The sequence below is a fragment of the Papaver somniferum genome, chromosome 11 (genome assembly GCF_003573695.1).
Source record: "Papaver somniferum cultivar HN1 chromosome 11, ASM357369v1, whole genome shotgun sequence".
Taxonomy (NCBI): Eukaryota; Viridiplantae; Streptophyta; class Magnoliopsida; order Ranunculales; family Papaveraceae; genus Papaver; species Papaver somniferum.
The window spans coordinates 76,527,336-76,552,476 of record NC_039368.1 but is presented as its reverse complement, the minus strand read 5'-3'; the positions used below and the strand labels follow the sequence as shown (position 1 = coordinate 76,552,476).

Sequence of the window (25,141 nt, the reverse complement as noted above, 5' to 3'; positions counted from 1 at the left end):
TTGACGAATTGTCGCAGTCTTGTGGTTCGGGAAAAACTTTTTGAAAAACTCCTTTATGAGGTCATCCCATGTCATGATGGATTGAGGCTGTAAAGCATAGAGCCAGGCCTTTGCCTTATCTTTCAGGGAGAAAGGAAAAAGCCTTAACTTCAGGGTTTCGTTGGACATTTGAGTGAAACGCAGAGTTCCACAAATTTCCTCGAATTCTCTCACGTGGTGGTACGGGTTTTCATTCTCAACACCTCTAAAAATAGGAAGCATCTGTATTGTGCTTGATTTCAGCTCATAATGGCCATTAGCCTCGGGTAGCACAATACAAGAAGGTTGACTGGCTATAGTTGGGTACATATAATCCTTGAGGGTACGGGGTTCTCCCATTGTTTCTGGTTGATCTGGACTGTCTCCCTCAGAACTTAGAATTTCGATAGGTTCGTCTGGGTTAATTCTAACAAGTCTGTTTGTCTGGTCTCTGTAGGTCACAATCATGTCCTAGTAGGTACCTTAACTAACATGTTGGTCAGACAGAGCAATCGGAAACAATTCGGCCCACAAGGGTTATGAAGATTTGGTTTTGAATGGGTTTTGGTTTTAATAAGGGATTTTTGTTTTTGGTTTAAAATTGGGCTTTGGAAATTTTTTTGAACTAAACCTAGCATAAATTAGCACAACTCATAAAAGAAAATAAAAACAATAATAATAATTAAGACAAGCCCATAAAAGAAAAAAAAGAAAAATAAAAGAAAACAAAAAAAATAATTACAGTCCCAAATAAAAAAAGAAAAAGAAAAAGAAAATAAATAAAAATTATTACAATCCCCAAATAAATAATTAAATTAATTATTACAAGCCCGAATTTGAATTTAAATGAGGCCCAAATGGGTTAACTCATGGGTTAGGCTTACTTGTTTTTTGGAGGGAAGCCCAAAAATAGGCTTTTAGTCCCCTTTTAGTTGCACAACCCAGTTGGGCTTTAGGATCGTCCTAAACTCACGCTCAAGCCCAGCAGCAATTGAAGTGACTCAGCAACACAAGCCCAGCAGAATCTGCAGCGAAGCCCAGCAGCAAAAGTTGCAAGCCCAGCGAGATTGAGGTTACTAAGCCCAGCTCAGTTGGTTCAAGCCCAGCAACAGAGGTTGGAACAAAGCCCAGCAGCAGAGGGTGCACAAGCCCAGTTGACAGCTTCAGTTGGCAGCCCAGTTGGCAACAGCAACAACAACAGCAGCAGTAGCAGCAGCAACAGCAGCAGCAGGCTTTGGCTTGGCAGCAGCAACAGCAGCAGCAGCAGCTCAGGAAACAACAGATGGCAGCACCACTCCCCGGCAGCGGCGCCAAAAACTTGGTGTGACAAGCAAAGACACACAGAACTTGCAAGTATACAAGGCCAAGTTTATAATATAAGAGGAAAGCAGGGGAAAGTCCACAGGGAGTGGGAGCACTATAAGAGAAACCTAAGCTAACAATGGTGACAATGCAAGGCAAAACAATATGGCAAACAAAGTGGCAGAAGTAAAGAACCACAGCAGCTAGGAAAACAGGCAAGAACCAAGGCTTGGAAGCCAAGGGCAGAGGTGAGTTTGTGCACTGACTTCAGTGCACAATAGGCTTCTAAATGCAAGAACTAAGCAAGAAAATAAACTGAACTGAAAGCACACAGAACTGAACTTGAGTGACTGAAAGAAAAAGGAATTGTGGCTAAGCTAAGGCTTAGATTCCACCTGGTGTCCTAATCAGATAGCATATTCCTAGGTTGAGTTGAGTCCAATGCATACAATAGAAAGGAAAGAAAAACAGCTTGCTAACAGAAATACCCCTAGTATTGACTGTCTTTTGACAGCACAATCAATCACAAGCAATCATAGCACTGCTTTCTTCCCAATGCACAAGAAAAGCAAGCATATGGCATACTATCCTAGCAATCTACCATTTGACAGTGCACCAAGGCTTCATCACAGCCTTGGCTTGTTGCTACTTAGCTCATGCTCAACATGTTACAAACACAAGCATTCATCATGCAAAATAATTCAAACATAACATACACACAACAATCAACTGTAACTGCATAAGAAGACTGAAATTTGGAATTGCATAAATTTTGTTTCAAGTTTCTGCTGGCTAGTCCAGAGAGCATCCCCAGTGCTCACGAGATAATCACAAACATTCAAGATAAAATTCTAAAAACAACATGCAAAATTAACTGTCAACAGTGATGCAAAAATCAGAAATTGGAATTGCAAAATTAAAATTGTTTTAATTCTCTACTGGCTAGTCCAGAGATACCAGAGTGTTTCACACACACCACATAATACAAATTTATACCCCCCCAATTATCAGTTTAGGGTTCACAGCCCCTTTTCCCCAAAAACAGAAAATTAGGTAAATTTGGTTTACCTAATTTTGATGAGATACTCACTCCATCTCGTCGACCCACTCTTCTTCTGCTTCTCCTGGGTCATCTCCTGCTCCAATTTCTGCTCTAACATCAACTTATATCTTCAATTTCTCACCTAGGGTTTCAGTGATGAGAGATGAGAAATTGAGGAGATTAGTTGATGAAAAAGAGGTAAAACGTGATAGTGATGATGGGTTTTTGGTTATAGGTAGAGTAGAGTGATTTGGTGGCATAGGGAGTGGTGGTAGCGATGGCAGAGCAGGTGTAGAAGGTGGTGGTGGTCTGCAACAGGGTATGGAGGAGAAGAGGTCGAGTGATTTTGGGTTAGGGGGCGTTTGGCTAGGGGTATAGGGTGTTCGATACTTGGGTGTTAGGCGGGTGCAGCGAGGTTTGATGATCTGCGACAAGGAGCGATGGATGGGAAGATGGTAGGTGGATCTGACGACGATGCGGAGGCAGGCGATGAGCGACCGTCGGATGAAGAGATACAACGAAACGAACGGTACTTGATGGAGTTAGGTACTGTAGTGTAAGGCGGAGATATCAAACTTCGATGCACAGCAAGGGAGCGACCGTCGGATGCTTCTGAGAACTGATCTGACGGCTGAAGACGCAAGCGGGTATGGATTTGGGTTTTAGGCTTTTGGGTATAGAATATGGGTTTGGGAAATGAGTTTGGGCTTGGAAAACCTTGAGCCCACTTCTTCTTTAAGAACAACTTTCTTCTTCAAGCCTATTTCTATCCTTTTATTGGTCTTCCGCACATCACTCTTCGCGGCTTCCTTGCGTAATTCCTCCTGGCTTTTCACTACTTTTCTGCTCTTTTTGCTCCGCAACTCATCCAATCTTTATTTATTACCTAAAAATATACAATTAAGTAAGAAAAATATTTATTCTTGAAAATAATGAAAATACAGAATATGGGATAAAATGTAGAATTAATGCACAAAAGATGAGTTAAATGCCAACAAAAAGGGATAAATATATACATTATTTGGCACTCATCAGGTCCGCTCTTGGTGATGGAAGCATGCCTAGGGATGAACGAGGTAGACCCCATCGAACGTGTTACACCATATTCGAGGAGTATTACTCTAAACTTCCTGAAATCATTAATCCCTATGTGTTATCCACCGACGACGTGGATGCGGATGGGAATTGTGGTTATCACGTTGCATCGGAACAAATAGGCCATATAAGTTTGGCGGACGATGAGAACCTAAACCAATGTCAATACTTTAGAAATATCATGGCCTTGCGACTAGAAGAAGACAAGGAATTTTACATATCGATGATGAAGGAAGGAAAAACAAGAGAAGACAAAGAAGTGATTTTTGAAAAAATGGTTGCTAGAGTACAAGGGCCAAAGGGGAATGGACCAATTACCCGAGAGCATTGGATGTGTATGCCTCTATGTGGTCATCTCTTGGAGGAAACGTGGAGTTGCGTTGTTCATCTATTTGGTAAGGGATCATGTTATACATACGCACCAAAATACACCATTTGGGATGAATCACTTAAGGATCGGAGAATTGTTTTATTCAACCATAACAACATACATTATATCGGTCTTAGAGTACGTGATGATTGTCCATTACCACCGGTAGATAAGTTTAACAAGGTCACGGAGGTCACCAAGGAGTGGCTAAAAAAATACGATCCCAGCATGAGGCGATGGGTGGAATTGATCAAGCCGGATCAATTCGATGGTATCCATTTGTTGGAATGAGTATTTTCTTTATGTTAAAAACTTGATCTATCAGATGCTTATATTTTGTCCCTTTCTTATATTGTATTTTGCAAACTTGAACCAAGCCTAATGAATGAAAGTGGTTTTCTTTTTTTGGGTAACTTGGACTCATGAAATTTGTAACAGAATCGGACTTCTAAAATCTTTATAAAGTCCGATTCTGGAGGTAGTTTGCTGCAGCTTTTTCAGATTCGGTTTATATTGGCGATAATGTAGACCGATTGTTGGTATACAGAGATTTTCAACTACACAATCGGAGTACATATGGTCCAAAATGATCCGAATAATAAGACATAATCGGTTGATGTGTTCACTAGCGTAACCCGATTGTAGTTGATGTTCATCACATCAACCCAGAGTCGGGTTATGTAGGTTCACATTAAAACCCGATTAAGGTTACAATTGGATTACTATGGTGAACATATAAACCGATTCTGGGTGGGTTTTCAGAATTTTTCTTAAAGATTTAGTGGTAAATCATTGTAGAGTATCTCTTAAATGGAATGGTTTAAAGGGGATTTTAACTCAATCACTTGAATTGTTTAATTTTGGGTATTCTTATTATCTAACAAAAAGAAATTAGATTTTAATTGTTGTTTTTGATTGATTAGGATTTAGTTTTAGTTTTGATGGAAATTGAAAAATAAAATGAGTTTTGATTGATTATGATTTGTTAATTAAGTTATGATTTAGTATTTGCATTTGTCTTAGAATAATTAAGGTTTCTTTAAGGATTAATTTAGTAATTTTACAATTTTTTAATACCCCTTATCATTCTCTATTGGGTGGATAAAGAAATCCATAGACCCCAATTAAATGGTATAGGCCCCAATTTAACCAGGATTATATACACAAATGGGAAAATAAAATAAACATAGGCATAGCGTTTAGCAGGCCACTCATCCGGCCACCGCCATAACCACCATCACCTCTCACCCACTGCACACATGATTAGATAGTGTTTCCATTTATCGTACACAACGGAAGAGAAAAAGTCCGCCGTTTCCTTGAAAGAACAAAGAAAGATAAATAAGTCTAGGGCTGTGGATTCAGTGCTCGAGTGAGTCAGTGAACTTTCCTGTCCAATACACATATCCTTTCGAGTACTACTCCCCATTATTAAATCTAAAACACCATGATAGTTGAGAAAGAAAACATCCCAAGTGGTGTAATTCAATGGTAATCCACAAAAGGCTATGGTTTTCATTAATCATTTTCTAATACAGAAATCCAACCCCTACGTATATATTTTTCTATTTCATTTTGCTTTTCGCCATGTTTAACTAATCATTAATGTCTGGAATCTTGATTAATGTTTGTTTATATGTTATGTGAGAAATACATTGGATATGTATTGGTTTGATTAATAAAATATAAATACCTTTATTTTAAAGATGATTATGATTTCATAGACAACACTACAACAGTGACTAGTTGAAGTATTGAACCACATTTATTTGAAAAATGAAAAAGAAAAACCAGTTGAGCCGTAGGTGCTTCAAAAAAGAAAAAACGAATAGTTAGTGGTAAACTACTTTGCAAATGTAGTAATGTGCTCAAATGATAACACTAAAGTTGATATATTACGTCGTTCTGCACGTAAGATTCTCTTTTTGAATTTCTAGTGCGGCTGGGATAGTCTTTTATCAGATAGATACTTGTTGGTTTGTTTGGATTCCAGAAGTAACAAATAATACGTAATTGTGTTGCCAGACTAAAAGTAGTTTTTTTCTCTTTTAAAAATCGAAAAATAACTTTTCAAGATATACAGATTCTAAACACCCTATTCCAAATACTCTGCAGGTACATTAGGATCCAAATAATTTATTGGGCTTGCTACACATCCAACTTCCGAGCACTTGCGTGAAAACCCTCTCATCATATACTGGTAGTTGTTTTTTTTTTTTGAAGCATCATATACTGGTAGCTACCTAAAGTTTTACTTGTATCTGATGACTCTATTCTTGAATGGTATATTTTAGTTTCTGATTTTTGATAAGTGCTTCTTTACTCCCATGTCATAAGAATTTACTAGGGTATATGATTTTTATGTAAGTGTGATTTTGAGGTGGCTTTTAACACTTCCGCAGATGGTTTTACTAAAATTGTCATATTAGGTCAATGTATAGTGATTTTTTTTTCATTCTTTCTTGTTTCCCGTCGTGAAAAAAATAATAAAAATTAAGCAAACTGCCTTTGTAATTGTTTTCTTGGTTAATAAATTTTCAAGGGAAAATCAAATCTCTTTTAAGACAAAATTGGTAGACTATACCACCTATTTCCAATCTGGGATACATTTTTTTTTTAATTTTTTAATTTTTTTTATGTTCTTAAGATGAAAAACAGTCAATCACTAGCATATTTTTTTTTTCCTTTTTTCTTTTAACATAGAAAATTATTACACATCTGAGAATAGTGGGACTAATCCCTAAGTGTATCCATCATAGCAGAAAACTCGAATAAACGTGTACGTACAAATGCGCGAGCGAAATACAACAAGAAAATGCATCCTTAAAGAAGCATGATACTAACTATTTTTTAGGGGCGAGTTACATATCACTTCAAATTACGATATTATAAGCGAGAAAGTCTGTTGTTCCATGCCCAGTAACCCGTGTACGTTGTTCCATGCCCACCTGGCCAGTCAACCTACTTCCAGAAATTTAGAAGAACATGAAAATGAGGGGGTACCATGTATACCACCAACTTTTTCGTTCGGTATGCAACCTGTATGGAAAAAACCTTAATACAATTCCAAGCAGACCAAATTAATGATCCTTGAACAAAATTGTACAAAGATTTATATCTCTTTCTATTACAATCAGAAAGTTCTAGACAAGGATTTCGTGAACCTGATATAACTATAAGAGTACTTGGACGATTCCAAAGATCAATATCCAAGTTCAATCTAGTTGAATCCAATAGCCGGATCGGGATTCTGCCAAGCAAGAAAACTTGTTATCTATTTTTCAAGATACGAATTCTACAAGAACAAGTTCTTATAATCGATCACAATCAATATGAATTATATAACTAAGATCGTTTGTGTACTACTTGTGATAATCATACTATAAAGATAAACGATAGAATGCGAAAAAGGAAAAACACAAGTCACCAGAAGTTTTGTTAACCAGGAAACCACAACTGCATAAAAACCTCAAGAGCTTGTCCAGATTTGAACATCAAATTGTATTAAGTCGCTACAGACACTATCCTACTATTAGCACTTCTGAATGGAATGTATATTGAGTCCACCATCCAAGCGCTTCAGTTACAGTCGTGCCCCTTACGTCTCTTGAATCTCGCAAGATTCTACACAATTGATTCCCTTAGCTGACGTCCTTTACATCCTAAGAGTTTCTCCAACCTAAGTGAAGACTTTCGATACCAATATACCTTTAACAGATAAGCCTGTATGATTTCCGTTTAGATCGTGTGATCAAGGTGGGGAAGTCTGTTTGCAATAAACAAATCTAGCAAACCTCAAAATCCTGTACTTATGACTCCCGAAGAGAATCCAAGATTATTATTCACCTCACAAGAACAATCTTAGATGAGTTCAATTAGGAATCGTTATCAGATATCTATCTTGCGGAATCACAAAGTCTGAGACGAAAAAACTTTGTGATTACTATATGTCTTACCCGAAAGAGATTACAAAAACCTCAATAACAAAAAAGCAAGATCATGATACACGAACTATCGAGGTAAAAACTAGTCGGACATGGATTCACGAATCCCTAAATGAAGTCTTTAAGTTGTTAACCTAATTATGTTTCACAGAGGAAACCTAGATTAACATAGGACGACTCTAGCATACAACTTGGACACACGAAAGTGTCAGGGTTTGAATTTTCCAGTTGTTTGAGTCTCTCTATTTAAAGACATTTAATATCGAAGGTCGCTTAAGATTCAACATAGGATAGCTTGGGACTGAAACAAACACTTTCTCTGTTATATGAAACTCTGACTAAGGTTTCACGTAAGTATGTGAGAAATTCGACTTGAAATCACATAGCATAATACACATTATAGTCGGTTGTAACCGAACCGTATATAATGATAGTTCATGGCCAGTTAACCATTTGAGCCATAATATTAGCCATATTCATTTAATACATTAGACTTTAATCTCGATGCACAATCACAAGTGATTAAATGATCAAATATGTCTTAGAGGTTCGTGTTTTCGAGAGTTAATCAAATGCCAAACATATCGTCAAAATAGCTTGAATGCATCTGAAAATATTCAGCAGGGTAAGTACGTATACTAGACCAAATCCGTGAACTCATACCGCCAAGGTACGTGTATCGGGTATGTGTACCCTTAAGGAAATTCTCTGACAGACTATTTTGGTACGCATACTGGGTACGTGTACGGTAAGTCATTTTACGAACTTAGGCTATTTTGGTATTGTATTGGGTACGTACGTGTACCATACGCCAATTCAAGAACTCAGGCTGTTTTGGTATGTGCACTAGGAACGTGTACCATGAGCCGTTACCGAACTAGAGTTACGTCGGTACGCGTACCACTAATTCGGAACCAATACAGTTACACTGGTACATGTACCGTCTTACCATCCACGTATCTATATTTTAAGTAGTTCTATTACTCTCTTCTAATCAATTCGAAACATTCCCAGATGACATCAATGACGAATATCATCGCTCGAGCTATTTTCAAATGATTAACTTGAATCATAATTTAGTTCATAAAAAATGAATTGTTCTTAACTAAATTCATCAAGTATATAAATGACTATTATTTTGAATCATATTTCGAGATATTTAACAAGACAAGCTTGACCCAAAACTTCTTCTATGCAATGTTTAAAGCCACGCAGTTATACGACTTAGTCTCAAAGATAGAAATGTGAATATTTGAGTAATAGGTTGGTTCAGTCTTCACATACTTTTTGTTGATGAAGTTCTCCAGATGTCTTTGTTGTCCTCCCTCTTCAATATGCGATTTAGTGATGTCTAATACTCAACTATAAAATTCTAATCTTAGTTCGATACCTGACTAGTATGTAGACTAGAAATCAAGATATAGTTTTGTGCAACTAAATTTGACAACAAGCTTGAGATAAAAAAACATTCTGGAAGTTTCAAGATTACTTGATGATTGAGTCGTCACAGGCGAAAGTTATCTTAAAATTATTATTTATCCCAAAACCACAATTGTTTAAATACAGGGGACCTAACCCTAAAAGGTATGCCTGAAAACCTTAAAACTATAGTGAAATTTTTTATGTTAACTTAAGCGTCAAAAAGTTTTTTGCAGGTCCACATTGTGTTCATCCATAGATTGAAATTAATCAACATCATCATTATTCATCATCAAGATTGTTTGGGGTGAGAATCTTTTTTCTCCTAAACAGTAACCAGAGTCTACAAAGCAAACTAACAAACAACCTTATTATAAGGGCGGCAAAGTTTATTAGAGGGGCGGCATTCCAATAGGAAAAAAAGGTTCATTACATGATCATTCAAGGTGTCCCTTATCAAAAAAACTGGAAATGACAAATTAACCCTCATAATTGATAACCTAGCTTAGTGATGATAATCAAGTTTAATCCAAAGTGAAGGTCAATCTCAATCAATTGAAGAAATGAACCAACAAAGTGAAAACCCAATGCCTGAAAATGATCACGTATACTTCTAAATTAGTCCCAACTAGCTTTTTGTTGCTCAAATACGTAAAAAAATTCAATTTCTTACATTTTCAGAGCTAATTACGGTTGGCATTTTGCTCGTAACCAACCGTAATTCATAGTTACGGTTCGTAAAAGATGAACTGCCAACCGTAACTGGTTAAATTTGGGAAAAACCTAATTGTAAAACCAGTTACGATTGGTAACTAAATGCTCGATACCAACCGTAACTGAGTTACGGTTGGTAACCAAATGCTCGATACCAACCGTAAATGAATAAAATTCTCATATACAAGAACATACGGTTGGTAGTTGAAATATTACCAACCGTAACAACATCAAAATCTTCAGTTACGGTTCGTAATAGAGTTAAAATCAACCGTAACTCACATAAACCCAGAAACTTTAATTTCAATTTTCATCTAAAACCCTAATTTTTGATAGAAATTAAACTTGAATCGAACAAGATAAACTAAACCCTAATTGGATTTTTCAAAACATACTTCATATAAATCATTACACTACACTTGATTAATTTTCGAATGTCGATTAATCGAAGACGATGAAATTTTGAGTTTTAACGGAGGTTATGGTTAATGGGAGGAGGAGAAGAGAAGAAGAAAGAAAAAAAAAATTCAGTTTAGTTTTGATTTAGGGTAAAAAATGGGGAGGGTAACCTAGTCAATTAAATCCCCTTTAGGACATCCCCTAACCAACTAAAGAGACATTACTATCACACTGCCGCCCTGTAATAACCTTGCTAACAAAACCAATCCTACCTTTTTGCTCCTGTAATAAGAAAAAAAAGTTATCGCTTGCCTTCAGTAAAATTAATAATTTTCTAAAATATGAAGATAACTAAACATTTGTCATATCAACAAGCGGAGGTGGGATCTAATTCATCATGATAGCCTGTAGGTCTATTGGTTCTCTATATATAGAAGCGAAGCATTGGAGACGCAAATCTCCCGCACAGTTGAAACTCAAACTACAGGTAATATATATCACAAAATACATATTGGACAATAAGTTGATTTTCTAGCTAATTTTTATGAAATCTATTACAGGGGTTCTAAAATTTTGGTTTTGAGGGCTCACAAGATGATAAAAAAGGAGATCATCAAATAGTAATTCCAAAACCCCTTATCTCAATAATTAATTAATGTTAATGATTAGGTTAACTAAATTAAGTAAGATTAGTGATAAAATTAGTAATAAGATTAGATTAATCATTTAATTATGGTTAATACCTGAAAATCAAAATAAAAAATTCGTATAAAATTTTTAATTTTTTTTTTCTGAAAATCGAAATTACGGTTAGGTTTCCTAACCATATACTTTATTTACTGTTGGGAGTTCATATTTTCCAAACCGTATACAAAACCAGGGTAACTTACGGTTGGGTTTTCCAACCGTATACAAAACCAAGGTAACTTACGGTTGGCAGAAGTTTGGTAAATCACTTACGGTTGGGAGTTCATATTTTTCCAACCGTAAGAAATTTTTACGGTGAGGAAATCTATATTTTTCCACCGTAAATCAATCCTACATAGGGAAAAGTCGATTTTCCAACTGTATTCAGTTCTGAAACTGTTAGAGCATAGCTCGGTTGAACCCACCAGGCATTGGTATGTCAAAGTTGGTTGTCATATTTTAGTGAATCAAAACTCATCTAAAGAGTCGCTTGATTATTTATTAAAGTCAACTTCGTATAGGTTAGCTAGAAAGTTACTAGGATATGAGACTTACAAGTATTACGTGAAGACTTGAAGAATGTGAAGAAGTAAAGAGCTACAATGATGACATCATCCTTCCACTTGAGGTTAGTAATATTTGACTTGAACTGTTTCATTCCTAACGTATCTTTCAAGTCGTGCATATTGAATACATAACCGTGAAGCTGTGAATGATTATACTCTGGTTAGACATAGTATTAAGGAATTACAATACGAAGTATAACGTCTATCTTTTGAACTTCGTATATGAGACATCGACATAATCGTATGAATGCTATTGTCATTATGTGTATGGTTATGGGTGAAGATTTCGTCCTAGGAAACAATGTTTTACATTCGTTTAAAGGAAGTACAATTCATAAACTTGTTTTATGAATCGAAAGGGAAATCGCTAGGCTTATTGGTATTGTTATTCATTCCAAAACTTTGGATTACCAATATGTGTGTTTAGTATAACCGTGATAGACGCATTTATGTGTCTATTTTGTTCTCAATGTTCTGTATTGTTAGTGCTCGATTATGTAATAATAATGGTGTTTTATGTGTTTGTAGGTGTTTTTGGAAAATACGGCTCGAAAAGTTGATAAAGGCACCTGGAGGGCACATGTTATTCGGACTCGCAGTGTTGGACAAGGGGCACTCACTTACTAAGGGGCACCTCTTTTTTTATAATTTACACCCCAGGGCGTCACCTGCTAAGGGCACCCCCTACTCTGGATAAGGGGCACTCTTCTTCAACATTTCAAAAATGAATTTGGCGGGAAAAGAAGCTCTCAACCGTCAAAATTAGGGTTTATGATTTGGGAGACTAAAGGGATGGAATTAATTGGGTTTGCTCTAGTGGAGTAAAGTAAACAGGGTTGGTAATGGTGTTCGCTTCGACTGGAATTGATTAAATCGACGGTTGGGAGGTAAACAGGATTTTTGGTCGGGATTGTTCATCTTCTCCGGCAAAGTCACCTGGTTATGATTTGGACGAGATTTTTATTGGACTTTCTCATGGTTTCGGGTTGGTTTAGGCCTGTTTCGATCAAACATGCTTGGTAATGGACATTGAATCGAAGAAACAGAGTTATCCATGAAGTTTTGGCAAATCGGAGAAGTAGGGTTTTACGGTTTTTCTTTTCCTTCTCTGTCCTAAGTGCAGCTGATGTTTGCGTGTGGGAAGAAGCAGTTGGTCGCGATTTAAAAGGTGCTAGGAACGTTTTTGGAGTGTGTAAACACAAGTCAGTTGCGTGAGGAGTTGAAATAGCAAAGAAAATCCCGTATCTTACATGGAAGTAAAAGAAAATAGTTTTGGTTGATTGCCGAGATTATGTGGAGTTATGAGGATTTATTCTTGGTTCAATTGGGTATACAAAGGATGCTGGAACTACAGAAGAGGGATGGAGAGTTAGGGGAAGAAACAGAGCGTAGAATAGGAAGTTGCAGAGTTTCTCTGCTGCTGCATGAAGAAGAAAACACGAAGAACATTGCACTATCCAAGACAGTCGTAAACCACTGTCGTATTTCCCTTCAATTGCAACAGTTTTTCAACGACTACACAACAGTCACTGCTGCACTTTCCTTTCATCGTTCCTAGCAACAGTTGATCTGCAACGTTTATTTGCGTTGCAGTTTTCTGTTTTATTGTATTTTCACTTCTTGTAAGCACTTTTGAGCAATGAAAAAAATTCTTTTGAGCGTGTTTCCAACATGAGGAGTTAAACCCAATATTTGGACAATGGAGGAAGCTGGATTTCACCATTGGGGTAACTTAATTAATTGTTTATTTACTATTTGCATTGATTTTTAATGAATTATGATTTCTATTAACTACTCGTGACTTTGTTTGATGGAGCATGCTTAGTTCTAGGTAATTTTGATGCGCCATGCTTATGACCTACGTGTAATATTTTATGAAATCTACTTTGGAAAATAATAGAGTTGATATTTCCTTTGTTTTGAGCTATAAACGTCTACAATTAATTTTTGAACCCCATGAACATGAAAAACAGTGGAATCCTGAGTCCCATCCTCTCTTCATCCTGTCACCATATTTGTATATATTTTCCATATTTTTCCTTATTTTCTTTTAAAATCTTAAAACAAATTCTCAACAAGTCTGAGTGAACGACAACTCTATTTACCACTATTCAAAATTCGATTAAACCGCTCATAACTTGTTTATGTATCCTGGTAAAACTATTCACAAGGCCCGACTTTTGTATTGGTACGACTTTTATTAGTGAAACCAATCCTAAGTAATCACCTGAGATGGTATGATCGATATTTTTAATTGGTGTGACCATTCCTAGTCATTTGGTAACCGATCCTAGAACTTGGTTGGGACTAATCACAAGATGTGTAATCGATCCTTGTAGTAGGTTAACAAGTTTTAGTAATTGGTGTGACCGATCCAATAACTTGTTCAACCGATCCTATAACTTGTGCAACCGATCACAAGTATGTACCATAAATAAGTGGTAACCGATCCTGGTACTTAGTTAACAATATTTTGGAAACTAATGTAACCGATCCTAGTAGCCACTTGGAGGTATAACCGAAACTTGTTTTGGTAGAACCGTTAAACCCGTGAATGGTGGTTGAATGTTTTTGATCAATTACACAGTTCTTGAAAATCAGATGAACCAATTCTAAACTCGTTTGGAAGTGTGGCAAATCGGTTCCAAGATTGTAAATATGAAAAAGGATTTACAAAGTAAAGATGTCGACATACTTTGAACATGTGCATTAACTCTTATCTTTTATTGTTCAAAGATATTCCTTAATAGATAAAAGAGAATCCCGGATCGAAATAAATTGAGAATATTTTAATTAAGGTTTTTAATTTTATATGCTTTTAATTTCAAGCAATTAAAATGCATATCTTTAGAAAATAAAAATTAGTAATGTGCATTTACTAATTGGAGATTTTCTACTGAGATTTCGGTCAATATTTGGACAAAGCATTTCATGGAATTATGGAAATCGAATTTGGAAATATATTGCATATATTGAGAATATTTTCGATTTTGGAAATTCCTTGGTGTCCAAACTTCCTTGGTCTATAAATATTGAAGTTTTCATTTCAAGCAAACTAATCTTCAGAGCCAGCAAAACTACCTAGTTGTGTTGTTACTGGTGTAGCCGTCTATTTGGAGGGGAAAGTACCCTAATTAGGCGAAATCTCTTACTACCGCTCGTTTTAAAGACTTCTTTGGGATTGAGAAGCTCTGCGAGTACCTTTGGTGGGAAACTATATCATTGCAGTTTATTATTAGTTTTCGATTGATTTGATTGACTAACGGTTGTTGAACTTTTATTGCACCTAGTTTTTTTATGCTTGATAATCTTCTCTGCTAATATAAGATTCACTCAAAATAGATCGAAGTTTCGACAGGGATCTTTAGACTGTTTGTAGATCTAAAAACGTCTTGTAATAATCCATTGTTAACAGACTCCGTTCTGTGTATGATTGATCACAATAGATTCAAGTTGATTGTGTGCAGGTGTTTATTGTAGATCTAAAAAGATTTGAAGACGAAGAAGATTTCTGATTTGGGTTCATAATATTTGGTGTGCACAAAACTTGATCGGCTGGGGATCCAACTATAATCGGTTTATCTTGGTGATAACCTTGATTGATTAGTTGAGTAGATCGGCATCAATACGTTTCTTTGTGATTCGAAGTATTGATTGCATAGTCTAAACAATTACTTTGGTAATTGTTAAGAGATTGATCTAAGAACCTGACAAAGGAGTTTATTGGGATAAACGGAAGAGCCTTTTGTCAAACTCATATCACTTGTTTGAAAAGAGTTGTTACCGAACAGATTTGTTGTTCCTTTACTGTTTGGAATATGAACTAAAGGAATTGTTCAAAGTGCGTTATTTATTGCAAGTTGGAGGCGCATGGATACAGACGGAACTAGGTGAACTATAGGTTTAGTTGCTTGGTCTCAACTATACGAAGTTGGTTTAGATTTTGTATAGCGGCTTAATCATGAGAGTATTCAATTATGGACAAGGTCCCGGGGTTTTTCTGCATTTGTGGTTTCCTCATTAACAAAATCTATCTGTGTCTTTTACTTTTCTATTTCCGCAATTATAATTGTTTTTATTATAATTAGAAGTAAAATACAAAAGTTAGTTCGTATTTACTTGATAGTAATCCTATTGTTTGGTTAAGTCCGAACCTATTATCAAGTAAACATACTTCGTTGTTGTATTGTCTCGATCTTTTATCCATAGTCAATCACACAAGTTATCTTGTTGTCGTATTGTCTCGATCTCATATCCATAGACTATCACATGAAGTGTGAACCTATTAGCTGTATTAACTCAACTCAGTCCATAGACAATCACTTTCGGAGAAAGGACTTATAGGTGAAAAAGTTTTAGATTGAGGTATATTTGGGTACCCTCGTCTTTTCAGAAACTAATTTTTCCAATCTCTAATTTAATCAAATCTAACCTATTTATGAGATCAAAAGCAATAAAAAAAGTTGGGTTTTCGATTTTTACCCATTTAAAGTTATTACGTGTTGGGAATCTATGATTAATAGTCGTCGAAGAAAAAAAAAAGGAAGAAGAAGAGGCGATGGAGGATAAGAAGAGATGAAGAAGAAGATACGTTTTTATTTTTTATTTTTTTAAGTTTAGTTTTTAGGGTTTAGATTTGGTAATTATTTTGGTTATGAAAGGGTATTTTTGTATTTTTGATAATAAAGTAGGTCCCCTCATCCATATTTAGGATAGTTGAATCCATAGGAGCCCTCAAAACCAAATCCTTGAAGCCCCTATAATAGATTTCATTTTTATTTCTATATAATGGAAAATTTAAAATTATGTCTAGATAGTGCCCATTTAACGCTGTCTATAAACACCATGTATACACTGCCTTTTTTAAGAAGGCTATTATTGGGGTGTCACACTCGAATAGAGGGGCTTCACTTGGATTCTCAATGTCCAAAAAAGTGATTATGGGATATCCTAACACATATACAAAATGTCTAGATTACCCTTTAATTAAAATAAAACTTAAAAACCGTAGAAGTGATTTTACGTCCAAGTTTGGATTAATTCCAACCATAGAATTTTATTTGCATGTAGTTTTACGTCCAGGTTTGAATTAGCTTCAACCGTAGAAGCTCATTTTACGTCCAGGTTCCTTTTAATTCCAACCGTAAATCTGATTTTATGTCCAGTTTTCTTTTAATTCCAACCGTATAAGTGATTTTACGTCCAGGTTTGGATTATTTCCAACCATAGAAGTGATTTTACGTCCCGGTTTGGATTATTTCGAACCGTAGAAGTTTATTTTACGACCAGTTTTTCTTCCCACAAAAACTTTGTCCCAGAATTCACCAAGTATACAACAAAATTCATTAATTTAATTTTTATCTAATTAAATTAAAATTAACTAAATAAGGGTTGTTTAGTCATTACAAAATTATTTGAGATAAGAGGTATTTGAATTTATTTATGGGTGACCCATTTTTGTCCTATTAAGTGACGCCTCTTTAATGGAATGTGACGCTCCAATAATAGCCTTCTTTTTAGATGTGTGATGTACACCTGCACCCAATCTTGTCGGGCTAAAGTACCAAATCTAACAGCTCAAATTCGTTTGATTGGCACGACCCTACCTAGCTAGAAAGAATCATTACTAAACTCGCGTTTCAAACGCGTAACATACGCTCAGTACCCCATTAACATAACCCCTTCCCCGCAATGTATTACAGCACAATCCTACGCTATTCCGATTCAAATTCCTTCTCCATAAAAATCAAAATCTCTTCAGATTTTCTCAAACCCTAATTCTCAAAAATTCCCCCAAATTTGGCAATTTTCTGTGTAACTACTTTACTTGTTGGAAAGTATTTAACAGAAAAACAAAACAAAAGATTAGTTATTCCTGTCTCTTGTCCCCCTTTCCATTAAAGTTCAATTTCTCTAGGGTTTCTATAATTGAGAAGAAAAATGGGAAATAGTGGAAGCAGTGGAAATAATAGAAGAAATAGAAATCATAATCACAATCAGAATCACAATCATCCAATTCATGCTCAGAATCAACATCCACAGCATCCACCACCACAACATCCACAGCCAGAAATGACCGGAAATCGGTATGTATTTGCAGCAGCATCACCGTATCCTCAACAACAGCAACCATATTATCATCAATATCCTGGGTATTATCCGACACCACCACCGACGATGCCGAATCCGTATCATGGTCCACATATGGATCCTACACAGGGGAATTGGGTTGCTGGGAGGTATCCTTGTCCACCTATGCCTCAGAATCCTACTCCTTATGTTGAGCATCAGAAAGCTGTTACGATTCGGAATGATGTTAATCTTAAGAAAGAGACTCTTAGAGTTGAGCCCGATGAGGAGAATCCTGGGAAGTTTCTTATTGCGTTTACGTTTGATGCCACGGTTGCAGGAAGGTAATCATTTGAGTTTTTAGTTTGATATTTTGAGCAAATGAATGGTTTTTGGTTTGCCTAATAGTGGGTTTGACAGTGAAATTTATAGCTTTTTTGATGCCCTATGACTTTATTTTGAAAATTTTGCAAGTAGTATATAAATGTTTGATGGCTGCTTCAATGGCTTCTCATGATTAGAGCGGTTTAGGTTGTGACCGGAGTTACGGTACTGGGTAGGTTCAACTCATTTGGAGCAATACATAATTTTGTCCCTTGAATATTTTTCACAATTATGCAGGCAAGACCGTTAGGTAGATAAGCCTCAAAAATGTGCAAAACTGCTACTAGTTTGTAATTATTCTTGTGATTTTGCTACAAAAGAACAGCAGCAATTGGATACTGTTTCACTGTGGTTAGTTGGATTCTGCAATTTAACAATGCTGTTTGCATTGTCTCATGAGGAAATTGTTTAATAATTGAGGTCTTGGTGTGGTGATGCAGTAAACAAATTTTGTCTGAACTCACCTTCTTTTTTTTCTGATTGACCAACTAAAGCACTTCACTGATAAGTGATAACCAAAGAGATAACCAAAACAATTACTCAAAGAATGAGAAAAGACAATAGGTTTAGTAATCATTTTAGAAAATTCGACATTTTGTTGGCTTATATCTCATATTTTTGTTCAACTTATGTAGAGTTCCCTGTACGTCTGAGCTTTGCTTGTTTGTCTCTTACATCTGAGTTGTTAATTACAAACATGAGATTCTAATGAACACGGTGGTCATGTAGATTTCTATGTTTGATGTTAATATTTGTTTAGAAATAGCAATTCTACCCGTCGGATTACAGATGTATTTCCTTGTGAATTTTTCTTCTCCGAAGCAAGGCTCTTGATTAAAGCATCATTTGATCATTCTAATCCTGACTTTGAGAAGGTAATGCTTCCATAGAAAATCATTGAGTCTTTTGAGAGTAAGGGACTAAGGATTACATGCTCGGTGAATGCGAGTGGTGTGATATTTCTTAATATAGCGTGTAGGCTGCGTGTTTGATATTAGACCACCTGTTTGCTGTTGTATTTCATCATATACTATATGTCTTTGATCTGTGTCCATGGTTTCGGACATTGTCTCACGAATTTAATCCCATCTAAAATGTTATCTCGTTCTCGTGCACCTCCAGCATTACCGTCGTTTTCTTTGCAAAAGAAGGTCTAGACTGTAATCTGACACCAATGAGAGAAGGTCTTCAACCGATCACAATGTCTTTTCAGCAGGGTCTGGGTCAGAAGTTCAAGCAACCTCCTGGAACTGGTATTGACTTCTCAGTGTTTGAGGAGACAGAACTGATGAAAGAGGGTGATATGGAAGTTTTTCCCTTAGCAGTGAAGGCAGAGGCATCCCCGCCTGAGCATAATGGGTTAGAAGGGGAAAATCCAGCGCCGGGAGCTGTAACTCTTCAGATTACACAGGCAGTGTTTGAGAAAGAGAAGGGTGAGTACAAGGTGAGAGTAGTGAAGCAGATCCTTTCAGTCAATGGGATGAGATATGAACTTCAAGAGATTTATGGGATTGGAAATTCTGTTGATAATGACTTGGATGGGAATGACCCAGGGAAAGAATGTGTCATTTGCCTCTCAGAACCACGGGACACTACTGTTCTCCCATGCCGGCACATGGTAAATTTGCATTTCTTCATATTTCTCTTTAGTCAATTGTAACAAGACAAGATCGTTAGTGAAAACCGCTGCTGGTGTCTAATATTTGCTTGGGTTTGCCCTTTTTCGTGCAGTGTATGTGCAGCGGCTGTGCAAAGGTTTTGCGATTCCAGACAAATAGGTGCCCGATTTGCCGTCAGCCAGTTGACCGGCTTTTGGAAATCAAGGTCAACAACAGAACTGATGAATGAAGCCTGAAGTTTGTATATCACAGGACAGAAGTTACTTGTAAAGTTCATTTATGATTTTTCGGTTTTCATTCATCTTATGGTCTGTGACATGATGAGCCATGAAACTGTGAATTATACACAGCTCTGCAACTGTTAACTTTTTCCGTTGCTACTACCCATGGATGCACGACGGAGAGCAATCAAAACAGGAAATAACATTGTTATGAGCTTGTAACTTTATATACTTATATGGATATTTGGCTCATAGCAGTCTTTCTTCAGTTTTCGTGTTTGTGGAGAATTTGGTTGATTAATCCAAGACTAAATCTTTTGCAGTTCTGAATTCCACCAAAGTTCTCAATTTTTAAAGCCAAAATCCTTTGGATCCTACAAATTGCGCCCGCACATACCCGGTTGATATACAAGCCGGATACCCACCCTTAAGAAAATTGGATGGGCCGGATCGGATCCCATTAGCTCACCCTAGGTGTTGGACACACGTTGTACTCTGACTTTAATCAGTACTAAAAAAAAAAGAAGAAGAAAAAAATCTGTCTTTTAAGTTTTAACAGTTAACACAATTGAGTCGTCTAGTACTCTGAAATTTCTCGGAAAAAGGAGGAGAAGTAGCAGCAGAAATGTTTCCATCAGAGATCTACCTTGAAATCCTATTAAGATTACCGGTGAAATCAACATTTGTATGTAAGTGTGTTTGCAAGACTTGGTTTTGTCTAATTTCTGACCCTAGTTTTGCTAAATCTCATCTTAATCTCACTATCCAAACAAACAAACCTAATCTCATTCTTAAAGGTTACGACTGGACTAGGAACAGGAACCATGACGTAATCTACTCAATAAGTCACAATTCATTACAATCATTATTGTCTAGAGATGAAGAATTTCTTGAATATGCAGTAGATTTGGATTACCCATTCAAAAATGTATATGATAGAGTTCAATTTATGGGTTGTTGTGATGGTTTAGTTTGCTTATGGTTCTGTTTAATGGTTTGGGATAAGAGTTTCCTTTGTCTTTGGAATCCAGCCACCAAAGAGTATAAGGAATTACCTACATCACCAGAAGCAATGTATGCAAATGAAACTGATGATTTCACTATGATTGGTTTGGGTTATGATTTTAAGACTGAGGATTATAAACTTGTTGCTCAGTATACTAGTGTAGTCGAAGTCTATTCTTTAAGATTAAATTCGTGGACAAGTATTGAAAATGTGCCTTATGGGTTTCTTGGTGTTCATCTAGTCGGGGTGCTTGTTAATAGAGATCTGCATTGGTTAACTAACTTAGATGAAGAACGAGATTATTCCGGAGTTATAGTTTGTTTAGATATGGGTGACCAGATATTCAAAGAAATTCAATTACCAAATAATGAGCCTTTGGTGTGTAACTATATGTTTATGGAAGTGGGGGTGCTGGAAGGGTGCCTTTCTGTTGTTGGTAATGTTCATAACGTTCATTCTGACGTATGGGTAATGCAGGATTATGGAGTTAGAGAATCTTGGACTAAACGCTATACAATTAACCATGAGAGAATTGTGAGTGACTATTTACAATGTCTGATGTGGTCTTTTAAGAGTGGTGAGCTACTATTTGGGACTTATACTTCTTCTGCTGGTCTAGTTATATATGACCCTAAAGATGAAAGTGCTAGAGAACCAAACATGCGTGGTTTAACGGGGTCGGACAAAGAAGGGTGTTATTATGAAAGCTTAGTTTCACTCAGGTCTGGTACTTTCGTGGGGGGAGAAGAAGAAGGAGAAGAAGAAGAAGAAGAAGAAGAAGAAGAAGAAGAAGAAGAAGAAGAAGAAGAAGAAGAAGAAGAAGAAGAAGAAGAAGAAGAAGAAGAAGGTAGAGCGTGAGAATTTATCTGCAGTCCTTATTTTTCTCATGGCATTTCCTTAAAATTCGAAATTCATTAGATTTTCTTCCCTCTACTGCAACCCTAGAAGGATTCTTTCATCTTTATTCCAACACAACAAGCAAGGTTGTTATTAGTGTTCAACATATGAGTAAAGAACCTGTTGTGTTCAACTGAAGAGCTAATTTTAGGTATGCACTTACTTCTTCTTTTTTGATTAAAGAGTTTATTCAACTATGGTTACACTTGCTATAAAGAAATTCGAGATATGGGTTTGTTACATTGCTCTGCAATGTGAACAATAATGAGAACGCAATGGTGATTTTCATGGTATGGTGACAAGTCATTGTAACACTACTTTACTCGGGAAGTACTTAATGGAAAACAACAGATTAGTTATTTCTGGCTGTCCCCTTCCATTAAAGTTATTCATTTTCACTAGGGTTTTTATAGTTCAAGAAAACGAAATCACAAGCATCCAATTCATGCTCAGAATCAACATCCAGAACACCCACCACCACATCCATAACCAGAAATAACTGAAATTGATATGTATTTGTTGCGGCATCACCATATCCTCCACAACAGCAAATATACTATCAATATCCTGGTTATTATCCACCACCGGCGATGCTGTTGCCGAATCTGTATCATGGTCTACATATGGATCCTACACATGGGAATTGGATTGCTGGGAGGTATTGTTGTCCACCTATGCCTAGAATCCAACTCCTTATGTTGAGCATCAGAAAGCTGTTACAATTCGGAATGATGTTAATTTCAACAAAGAGTTGAGCCTGATAAGGAGAATCCAGGGAGGTTTCTTACTGCATTCACATTCAATGCCACAGTTGCAGGAAGGTAATATTTTGAGCTATTGAATTGTTTGAATTTGATATTTCAATCAAATGAAATGGTTTTTGGTTTGCTTAACAGTAAAGATGTTATCTATTGCTTCCCTATAACTTTATTTGGAATTTGTATCTAGTAGTATTGAAATTACTGATCGCTAATCAGTTGCCATAATATAACTGCTTTGTTAACATATAAGAAGGTTATCTGTATATCATTTCAAAAAACACATTGTATTATACTTTAGCTCCTTCAATGACATCCCCTGATTAGAGACTTTTAGATTATGAGGGGAGTTATGATATTGGGTAGGTTCTTTTAGGTTGTGACGGGAGTTATGGTATTGGGTAGGTTCAACTCGTTTGGAGCAATACAGAATTTGTCTTTTGAATTTTTTTCTGAATTATGTAGGGCGAGGCAGTTAAGTAGATGAGTCTCAAATGTGCAAAACCGTTAGTTTGTAATTATTCTTCGCTAAAGAAAAAAAGAATAGCAACAATTGGATAGTGGTGCACTATGGTTAGTTGGATTGCTGTCGGATTACAGATGTTTTTGGCTTTTTAATTTCCGGGGTTTTAGCCCCGACTCGCGAAGGACCGGAGAAACTTTCTAGTTATGAATCAGGCATAGAATAGCCTTGTAAATTTTTCTTCCCCGAAGCAAGGCTCTTGATAACAGCATCATTTCATCATTCTTATCCTGATTTTGTGAAGGTATCATCGAGTCTTTTGAGAGTAGGGGACTATGGATTACATTGCCATTCCATGCTCATTGAATGCGACTGGTGTGATATGTTTGATATTGTCATAGGAAACATATGTGATGTTTCTTAATATAGCATGTAGGCTTAGCATTTGATGTTAGACCACCTGTTCTGCTGTTGTATGTCATCATATTTTGTATGTCTTTGATCTATGACCATGGTTTCGAACATTAATTCACGAATTTTATCCCATCTAAAATGTTTTCTTCTTCTCGTGTACCTCCAGCATTACCGTAATTTTCCTTGCAAAAGTAGGTCTAAACCGTAATCTGACACCAATGAGATAAGGCCTTCAACCGATCACAATGTCTTGCCAGCAGGGTCTGGGTCAGAAGTTCAAGCAACCTCCTGGAGCTGGAATTGACTGTTTGAGGAGACAGAATTGATGAAACAGGGTGATATGGAAGTTTTTCCGTTAGCAGTGAAGGGAGAGGCCCGCCGGAGCATAATGGGTTAGAAGGGGAAATCCAGTGCCTGGAGCTGTAACTTCTCAGATTACAGAGGCAGTGTTGTTTGAGAAAGAGAAGGGTGAGTACAAGGTGAGAGTAGTGAAGCAGATCCTTTCAGTCAATGGAATGAGATACGAACATCGGGAGATTTATGGGATTGGAAATTCAGTTGATAATGACTTGGATGGATACGACCCAGGGAAAGAATGTATCATTTGCCTCTCAGAGCCACGGGATACTACTGTCCTCCCATGCCGGCACATGGTAAAGATTACATTTCTTCACATTTCTCTTTCGTCAATTGCAAACAGGACAAGATCGGTAGTGAAAACAGCTGCTAGTGCTAATTTATGCCTGGTTTTTCTTTTTCGTGCAGTGTATCTGCAGCGGTTGTGCAAAGGTTTTGCGGTTCCAGACAAATAGGTGCCCTATTTGCCGTCAGCCGGTTGACCGGCTTTCGGAAATCAAGGTCAATAATAAAACTGATGAATGAAGCCTGAAATCTGTATATCACAGCACAGGATAAAAGTCACTTGTAAAGTTCATTTATGATTTTTCGGCTTTCATTCATTTTCTGGTCTTTGACATGATGAGACGGGAAATACGAACTATACACAGCTTTGCAACAGTAAGCTTTTCCCTTGGCACTACCCATGGGTGCAGGAGGGAGGTCAATTTTTTATTTTTTTTTTGAAAGTTAACAAAAGCAGGTTACAAAGAGTTACTCAAAGTGTTGGTTGCCCTTGTCTCCTCATGACAGTAATTTGAGATATTGGCCCCTACCAACATATTGTTAACTCCTATAACAGGAAAGGAAAATATATTTGAAAATGAAAAGAGAAAATATGACTGTAAAGCATCTGAAATGCGTTCAGGCGTATGAAATCGAATCTGTTTGTGGATGTGCTTTTTTCGTGCTTCTCTTGCTAGAATGTCAGCCACTTTGTTGCATCTCCTATTCTTAAAAGAGATGCCCAAAAAACTACTTTGTTGCATTTCCTATTCTTAAAAGAGATACCCAAAAAACGGTTACATGACATAAAGATCTTTATTGCTTATGATATGATGGCTTGATTTCTCCAAAAAAAAATGTTGCTTGGCTTGTTTTGAGCATAAAGAATGAGTTTCTGGCAGTCACTTTCAACACAAAATTTTTGGAGATCCATACTCTTTACCCATTTAGCCACTTCTGGCAAACTCAGAGCATCTGCTTCTTCTGCAGTGGAAGCATTGAAGGTCCCAACTGAAGTTTGGATAGCTGTCCCTGTGTCAAAACGAAATATTATACCATAACCAGCAGGAGAAGAAGAATCTACCCATGAAGCATCAAAATTCACTTTAGATGTATTAAGAGAAGGAGTTGTC

The 25,141-nt window shown here is 36.6% G+C and overlaps 3 protein-coding genes across 3 annotated transcripts; all 3 read left to right on the top strand.

Annotated features, from left to right (window-relative positions):
• The first annotated feature begins 17,221 nt into the window (after positions 1-17,221).
• Positions 17,222-20,171, top strand: LOC113322343 (probable E3 ubiquitin-protein ligase LUL2). Its single transcript, XM_026570416.1, has 3 exons — positions 17,222-17,969; positions 19,132-19,627; positions 19,741-20,171. The coding sequence occupies exons 1-3, from the start codon at positions 17,497-17,499 to the stop codon at positions 19,855-19,857; spliced, it is 1,086 nt and encodes a 361-aa protein (XP_026426201.1). The 5' UTR covers positions 17,222-17,496; the 3' UTR covers positions 19,858-20,171.
• Positions 20,172-20,418: 247 nt separating this feature from the next.
• LOC113320604 (F-box/kelch-repeat protein At3g23880-like) lies at positions 20,419-23,918 on the top strand. The gene is made up of 2 exons (XM_026568508.1): positions 20,419-22,573; positions 23,554-23,918. Exon 1 carries the CDS (start codon positions 20,475-20,477, stop codon positions 21,711-21,713), a length of 1,239 nt encoding a protein of 412 aa, XP_026424293.1. The 5' UTR covers positions 20,419-20,474; the 3' UTR covers positions 21,714-22,573; positions 23,554-23,918.
• LOC113324594 (probable E3 ubiquitin-protein ligase LOG2) lies at positions 23,633-24,269 on the top strand. The gene is made up of 3 exons (XM_026572903.1): positions 23,633-23,693; positions 23,799-24,040; positions 24,153-24,269. Exons 1-3 carry the CDS (start codon positions 23,633-23,635, stop codon positions 24,267-24,269), a joined length of 420 nt encoding a protein of 139 aa, XP_026428688.1.
• The last annotated feature ends 872 nt before the right edge of the window (positions 24,270-25,141 follow it).

Coding starts and splice junctions, on each gene's coding strand:
- LOC113320604 (XM_026568508.1), top strand. CDS start 20,475: ATGTTTCCATCAGAGATCTACCTTGAAATCCTATTAAGATTACCGGTG.
- LOC113322343 (XM_026570416.1), top strand. CDS start 17,497: ATGGGAAATAGTGGAAGCAGTGGAAATAATAGAAGAAATAGAAATCAT. Junction 17,970..19,131: donor GATGCCACGGTTGCAGGAAG/GTAATCATTTGA, acceptor GTGCACCTCCAG/CATTACCGTCGTTTTCTTTG. Junction 19,628..19,740: donor TTCTCCCATGCCGGCACATG/GTAAATTTGCAT, acceptor TTTTTCGTGCAG/TGTATGTGCAGCGGCTGTGC.
- LOC113324594 (XM_026572903.1), top strand. CDS start 23,633: ATGTCTTGCCAGCAGGGTCTGGGTCAGAAGTTCAAGCAACCTCCTGGA. Junction 23,694..23,798: donor TCCTGGAGCTGGAATTGACT/GTTTGAGGAGAC, acceptor GGGGAAATCCAG/TGCCTGGAGCTGTAACTTCT. Junction 24,041..24,152: donor TCCTCCCATGCCGGCACATG/GTAAAGATTACA, acceptor TTTTTCGTGCAG/TGTATCTGCAGCGGTTGTGC.